The sequence below is a fragment of the Cariama cristata genome, unplaced genomic scaffold, assembly GCF_000690535.1.
Source record: "Cariama cristata isolate BGI_N322 unplaced genomic scaffold, ASM69053v1 scaffold22208, whole genome shotgun sequence".
In the NCBI taxonomy this organism is placed as follows: Eukaryota; Metazoa; Chordata; class Aves; order Cariamiformes; family Cariamidae; genus Cariama; species Cariama cristata.
The window spans coordinates 2,005-9,769 of record NW_009633215.1 but is presented as its reverse complement, the minus strand read 5'-3'; the positions used below and the strand labels follow the sequence as shown (position 1 = coordinate 9,769).

Here is a 7,765-nt window from a genome sequence, read left to right as displayed (position 1 = left end):
TCAGCAGCTGAGGTGCCTTCGCTGACCACCAGCTGCTCTTCACAGAAGAATCTCTCCCAGTTACCACAACGTTTCGGGGTGATGGGGTCATCAAGCAGACCCAAGTAGGAGGACTAACAGTTGTTTAAGGGTGCTCAGGAGAAGCACCAGGTCTGAGGACAGACACCACTCAGATCTTCCCTGCTCCACGCGCCTGAAGATGAAACTAAGCCAGAAGAGGAATTCTCTATCATTCTGCTAGCACAAAGGGAGAGAATAGCAGATGAACATGATAAAAAACTGACCCCAAAATATCATTATCTTAGCCCACCGGTACATTAAGGGACTAGCTAAAAATCAGTCAAGGACTGTAGAGAGCTACAGAATGAACCTCAGCTCAACTTCAGATCTGGAAGCAACAAGACAGTTCTGCAAGAGAAAGTGCTTACGAGCAGGAAAGCTCCTGGGAAACAAAACGTCCTCACCACGTGCCCTCACATATTAAAAGATGATCCACAAAGAATGCCAAGATACCCCTTAAAGGTTGACATTTGTTATAACTAACTGTTACATCTTACATGCCCATATGCCTCTGCCATGTACAAAAAGCTCCATGAACTTTTTATTAGGCGATGCCCAACTCTTCAGGGTTGTAGCAGTCTCTCTTGAAGTGCTTTAAACAGAGACCTTCACAATAATTTGAAGGAGCATTGAATTACTACAGACAAATAAAAGGATGAAGCCTTGGTAACTGTTGAGACCACATGCATCTTGTGGCTGAGCTAGTTTGCCCTATGTGGTGGCACATGACAGTATGATCTTTAATTAATACTATGGCTCTAGCATACTTTTTTTTTTCCCTAAATCCTGAACATCCGACATCCTTTCCCACTGATCTGGAAAAAAATTAAGTTCAAATCCTTTTTGTCCAGAGACTCAGTGGATTGCAGGAAACACATACAAATAACTGCTCGACTGAAAAAGTAGGAACTTAAGGAATATGGCTCTTTAGCACTACAGTTTGGGTAAAATTAGAGCTGAAACTGTAAATCAGTTTCTCAGACACCCTTACAGATTTATTTTTTTTAAAAAGTAAGCGTACCTAAAGAAAGAAAAAAGAAAGCTGCTACTCCAACTTTGTTTGAATGGCTTAATGTTTCATCTAAATCCTTCAGAAAGTGGTGGAGACCAAAGAAAGTAAGAAAGTAAAACTTCTGATTCAATACAGGTTAGCACTGATATTCAGATATTTCTCATAAATTAAGCCTTCACTTTCCAAGCAAATTTCCCTGGGTACACTGTGATCCCACGATTGATCGGAAATTGCATTTGCTCAGAAAATGGAGCAGCCAGTACACCATCCCAATTATCTACAAAATGTTATTGCTGAAGTCAGAAAATAAAAAGTTGGTTAGGGGACAAGTCCTATCTATCAAACCTGTAGTAAGAAAAGAGGACACAAGTGGAAAACTGGTGCTGTTGGCTGCCATTTAAATATAGTTTTTATTCAAATACAGCATCTTTCTTTCTCATTACATCTCTGTAACTGCTGTGATGCCTGCATCACAACAGAGATTTTTGGTTTTTTAGATTCATCCAAACCCTTAACATCAACTTAATAGCCAAATAAAATTTCCTACAAGAGAAAACTGCATGAGTAGAAATTCAGCATCTTCAGGAAGAAAACTGAAGTCCGGTAATCTTTAGTTACGCCTAGAACAAAGTTAATGGTGTAATGAATAGAAATCCTAGCTACATCCCACATGTGGCATACTAGGCACTCTGAATCAATTTAAATCATGTCTGATGTGCTTTCCTCCAGAGCTGCGGGGTTCATAGCATATTGTACTGAAACAAGCCTGTGTTGAAGACTGGTTTATGAGCAGCTGCTGCCAAACAGCAGACAGGAAGTTAAGCTGCATCAGAAGCGAGATGGAGAACAGTATTATAAAGGGGAGGAGAAGTAAAACAACTTCATACACTCCATCAGTGGAGTGACTGGTATTTCAACAATAAAAAAAGAGTATCTGAGAATGAATGTTTCTTCAGGTTAAGAAAGACCAGAGCTATACAAACATCTCAAATAACAAATAAAAAGCAGGGACATTTTATCTTACTGTAAGAAGTATACAAAATGAATCACACAAAGAAAGTTGATCACACAGTTCTTAACGAAACAAGGGGACTTTCAGTAAAACTAGATTTTAAGCAGCACAGAAGTCCATACACATTGTTCAGCCTGAAGTTCATATGGTATCAGTATAAAACTGAAGTAGAAATTCAAGAACTTCATTAAGCATAGTAAAACTAGTCTAAGTAATTAATCATACCAGAGAACCAAGGTGAAAATAAAGCTCTCCATTCCAGAGTTCAAATACGTGAGATTTCAGGCAATACATTACACTGCTAGATTGTCTGCCTCTGAATTTCTTAACAGTATCTATTTATTTTATTCTTTTAAAAACAAAACAAAAGAACTGGACATTAGCTGACAACACAAAGGATCAGCAAGCCTTAGTATGGTTTGGATATCCAGAAACAGGACATACACTGAATTTGATGCACCCCACACACCCCCACAATCACAATGAAATACAATGTTCTATTAGTTTTATGATCTAAGGACCTATTTTTACTGCTACTTTTTCTTTTGCTATGACAAACCTGAAAAATTGCTCAAATACACAATTAAATTTGCGACAGGTCAAAGACAGCCCAGAATGTTAAAACCATCTCAAAAAAAAAACGTTAAGCTTGAGTTTAAAATGAGTAGAACCATTAAGTGAACACTTAGCTATTCAATTCCTGAATTAATGAAGACAGGATATCCACTAGAGGCCTACCCACCCATTGTGAACATCAGATGCATCAAATTAAAAGGCAAATTAAGCATACGAAGAACCCCTCAGTTAAGAAATACCAGAATGAAAAACCTCAAGTCTCATGAAGCAGATATTCACAGAATCCCAACTTTCACATGGATTCAACAAGGGTGTTGCTCTTTCTAAAATTCAATAATTTAAGAAGCAATTCTAGCCAATGCTGCATTGGTAGCTTTGTCAATCTGTGCACAAAACTGCTTAGGCACAACACCAACATACTTGCAACTCTGGATAAACTATTTTGGGCCATCATCTGCTTAGCCAAACACCGAAGTAGAATTCCAGAATAAAAATATTCTAATGTTGGTAAGTTTATCTACATTCTAGATCTCAAACTAATGCCTAAAATAATAATTAACTGACAGCTCCCTCCATAGCCTTTTTTTATTCATATAATTAAAAACATGCCTCGCTGGCTTAAATCCAGTGATGAACAAACACACATTATGCACTGCCTCAAGAATCAAAGCTCATAAAACAATGTTGCACAGAGCTACAAAAATCACATGGTGTTAAGAGACTGCTGAAGCCTATGAAAGAAATTCTTAATAAAACCAAATGACAAAAATCTATAGAGGACAAAATCTCAGACAATTCCTATGAAACACTTAGCTGTTTCTGTTGATAACACAAGAAACACTCTCCCATTCTGCCTACTCCTCTTCTGAAGTTATGGGAGTGGCTTACTTTCAGACAAGTTTAATTCTGTGCAGAGCAAGCCTGCAGTCACATGTGATTTAAACTACTGAAGTTTGATCACAACAGTGAATTTGTGATTTATTCATACTAGACCACAACACTCTTCCCATTTATTAGTTTGTCCACCTCTAGCCTCATTCAGATGAATTCTCTGAAACATTTTAGTGAAGCGCTCTAGAATTTACTGTAAACACACATAAAACCAGGAGTGGCATTCATTAATGAGGCTCATGTTCTATTTTAATACACAGCACATCTACCATGCTCTTACACGATTAAGACAACACAGGAAAATGGATGAAGTAGTTCAGTACTTTAAGAATTCATTCAGAGAAAATAAAGTTAAAAAAATCATAGGAGTAAATAAAATTAGTTTTGAACTGGCAAGAAGAGAGACTTCAGTCTTCTTACACATTACAAGAAAAATTCCTCATTCAATTGTGAGCCAGAATCAATATTTTTCAATAAGAGCCAGATTCAATTCCATTTCCTTAGCAAAGCAGTCAGTACCCAGCAAAGCCAACTTCACTCCTTCTTCCCCAATCTGTCAAACTTCTGCAAGCCTCACAGGACTAAATGGAAAACAATTTTTTCCAAAAAAACTCATTAACTTAAATTCCAAATACCATAACCGCCCTCAGGAATTATTTTTTTTCTTCCAATCAAGTTTTTCCACTATAGGAAATATTTATCTTCCACCTAGCAGCATTTAAAAGACCCAACATGCCATTAAACCCGAATACGCTTCAAACCTTTCCTCCAGCCTGGTAAATTTGGTAGCATTAGCTGTTACTTCTTACAACAGTGGGTAAAAAAAGGTCAGGCAAAAGCAAGAATTTGTAGCCTATTAAAAAATCTTTAAAGTAAAAAAGTTACACAGAAATTAGCCTGAAACAGAAAGGCTATGGGGGCTTAAGTGCTGGTCCAAACCTACTGAGGTCTGCAGAAAGTCTTCTATTGAATTCCGTGATCTCTGGATCACTCCCAAAGCACCTACAGTAGCATAGATAAGAGACAGCATCTACATTTCAAAGGTAAGTTTTTCCTGTAAAATAAAACCAGCTGTAAGTGATTTCAGTGATTTTATTCTGATGAGACTAAGCAAGGTTTCTGATTTTAAATCTAATACAGCTTCACAGTAACCATCACTGTCATTAGCGAATGCCGGCTTTCAATATCAGTCTATGGGACAACCACCTCAGAAAAATAAAATCAGAAATCAATTCTGAAAGTGATGCTTCTTCTGTATTATAGCTCATGGTGAAACTGAGAAAAAAAGTTTCATGCCGCTAAGCAGTACACTGAATGCTTGCTGTATCAATTGGCAACCTAAGACTCAACACAGTAACCTGTTCAAAGTGCAAAATTCTCATTAGTCTACCACAATTGACTGGCAAAAGTCTAATTTCTGAACCATTTTAGAAGCACCTGCTCCACATCCAAACGTTATCATAGCACAACAATAGAAATAAAGTTCTGTTCTTTAAAATAATAAAAAGCCACCAGTACTGCCCACGTGTTTCCCTCCAGAAATATTAATATGGTTTAAAACAAAGCAATATCAGATTTTATCCTACTATCCTACTTTCAGTTGTACTCAGGCGACTACCTACATGCACTGAGATGTGAAATATTAGTAATTTCGCATCATATGTGCAGTCCATACTAATAAGATCAGAAGCACGACATAAAAATTTCTTCCAGTCACAACAATTTCCTTCTTACCTTGCCTCCTTCTCTTTCAAAGTCGACATATTCCCGGGTCGGTGTCTGTCGCTGCTCCCCCTGCCAGCTGGCCGGAAAAAACTGGAGAGACAGATTGGTTCCTGTGGCCACAAAAGCCTTTTAGAAAAATCAATACAAACAGGATCAGGGAGCAAGACATTACATAAATTATGCAGGCAGTCATTTATTTTTACATCAGTTTATGTCTTAAGCCAGGCAGCATAGAGAATACTTAAAGTCAAAAACATGCACTCATCATTTTTCTTAAGTATTAAGTTACAAACATCTGATTCCATTTTCACAACATTTGCCATTGGCTGCTTCGGATATAAAATACAACATGGAATCAATACTTCTTTCAAATCAGTTTTGCTGACATTAGAATCTGTCCTTCCAGTTCTGTCTGGATACCCTGCACCAACTTAGTACCTGCAACATTAAAAATGGCCCATGCTTTTTAAAGAGCCTGCATATCTCTAAAAGAAGTACTGCTGAAGGAAAATGAACTCCTGAGACCTGTTACTAGGGACAACTTTTTTTGAAAGAAAAGGACTTGTTCCCTTTCACAATCTACTTGTAACTAGATAAACACTTATCTGAACTGAAATGTAAATATTCCTATTTCATTGTCTACAGGCAAGCAGCATCAATGTACAGCTCAATTAAACTTCACAGGACGAAGTCCTCTTGCCACATTAAGACACCAGTGAAATCCAAATCAGCAGACAGTGTGTCAGTGAGAACAGGCAACCGTAGGAATTCTTCTCAGCTGCAGCCCTTTGTAAAATCATTAAAGGGACTGACTCAACCGTATTAGAAAGCGCATACTTTGCTTTCAAGTAAATAATTTTCTATGGTTTCAAATGAAAGTGAGAATCAGTTTTCTTTATAAACTCTCTGTATTTATTTGTAGATCTGAGCTCCAAGCCATGAAGAATATGTCAATTTCTAGACATGAAACAAAAAATGATTTTTGCAAGTACAAGTCGGATTCACAGTATTTATACCCTTCTCTGGTACATGCAAGTATGTCCTGTAAGCACGTGAATACTCAAACACGTTCCCAGAATATAACTCTACTCAAAATCCCAGGGTTAAAAGTAATTTGTTGCAATCAAATAACTGTATTGATTACCATGATCACTTAGATTTAAATGGTCATTAATCCAGACTACAGTTTTTCTTAAAAGCTGTACAATACCACCCTAATAGTTGGAATTTCCTGACAAACAGATTCCTTTCAAGTGACCCAGAATTCAGCAACTTCATGGTATAACTGTACTGCTACCTATGACACAACAGCTCTACATGTTATTTAAGATAGTTCTGGTTATGTACTGCAAAAATGCTGTCTGTCACAGGATGAATACCTCCCATTTTGAAAGCAGAAGTGCTTTGTCTTGACTTTTTCCCCTCTGCCAAGGGAGACTAATATTCTGCAAACAGGGTCCATTCCAGACTATCCTTAAAAGCAGATTTTTATTTTTATTTTTGTTAACTCTCCTGTTAAGCACATTCTCAACGTCATTAAAATCAACGAATCGGTCCTACTAGTACTGGGGGGTATTGTATTGGTATGTTAGTGTTTGTTTGCCCTACAATATGCAAAGACACACATTTCAATCAATGTAATAGAAGCTTCATCAAGGATACACTTGCACAAATAGGAAGCACCAAAACTACGAGGACTGCAGATCGTCAGTATCGGGTTGACTAGCTTGTATTATCCCTTTGCTTTTCTAAGTGATTCTATTTACCTATCAACAAAAAAATTATACCTATCTCCAAATATTTTTGGACCCATAAGTCGTGACCACTTAATCTGTTCAAGAACCACCTTCCCACCTCCAAGCATCTTTAGCAAATACGTGTTTTGTACTCCTTAATTTATACACTTACAACAAAACGCCAAGGAGTGAGATCTTTAAGTATAAACCAGCTGACCACTGCAGCCCTCCAGACCACTCCAGTTTCTGCAGGCCCCAAGGATACTGGGCCAGAGGTACTGTACTTGCTTTCCGGGAAACCGAGCGAGACAGTGAAGTGCCCGTGCCTCCCTGCCTCCACCCCTCAACTTGTGCTAGAGGGCCATGAAAAACCATGGGAAAAATATCAGAGAAACGAAGAAAATGAAAGTACACAAATTCCCACATCCTCATGGAGTCACGCAGGCAACATTTAAACCACAGGCTATTTAAAAAGCTATATAGACACTTATTCTCCAGATTTTTGAAGCCCTCCCTTTGAACAGATAAAACCATCCAATTAAAATACCCACGTGCTTCTCAAATCAAAATCACAGGTCAATACTGAAAAAACTCAAGAACAGTCTTGCTAGTAACCACACAGGACTACACCAAACCCAACTTTTTTTTTTCCAGTAACAAGTAAATTGAAAAAAAAAAAATTACACCATTAGTTTAGTCTTAAACGTGAAAGTAAGAAAATTATCATTTTGTATAGAGAGCCTTTTAAAGCTC

General features: G+C 37.6%; 1 protein-coding gene across 1 annotated transcript in view; it reads right to left on the bottom strand.

Moving 5' to 3' along the window:
- Positions 1 to 5,402, bottom strand: part of CBFB (core-binding factor, beta subunit) — a gene marked incomplete at its 5' end in the record, with an annotated part of 36,995 nt that extends 31,593 nt beyond the window's left edge. Inside the window, one exon of the mRNA XM_009706683.1 lies at positions 5,286 to 5,402. Within this exon, the coding sequence (XP_009704985.1) occupies positions 5,286 to 5,402 (117 nt within the window). The remainder of the gene's footprint in view (positions 1 to 5,285) is intronic.
- Positions 5,403 to 7,765: the final 2,363 nt, after the last annotated feature.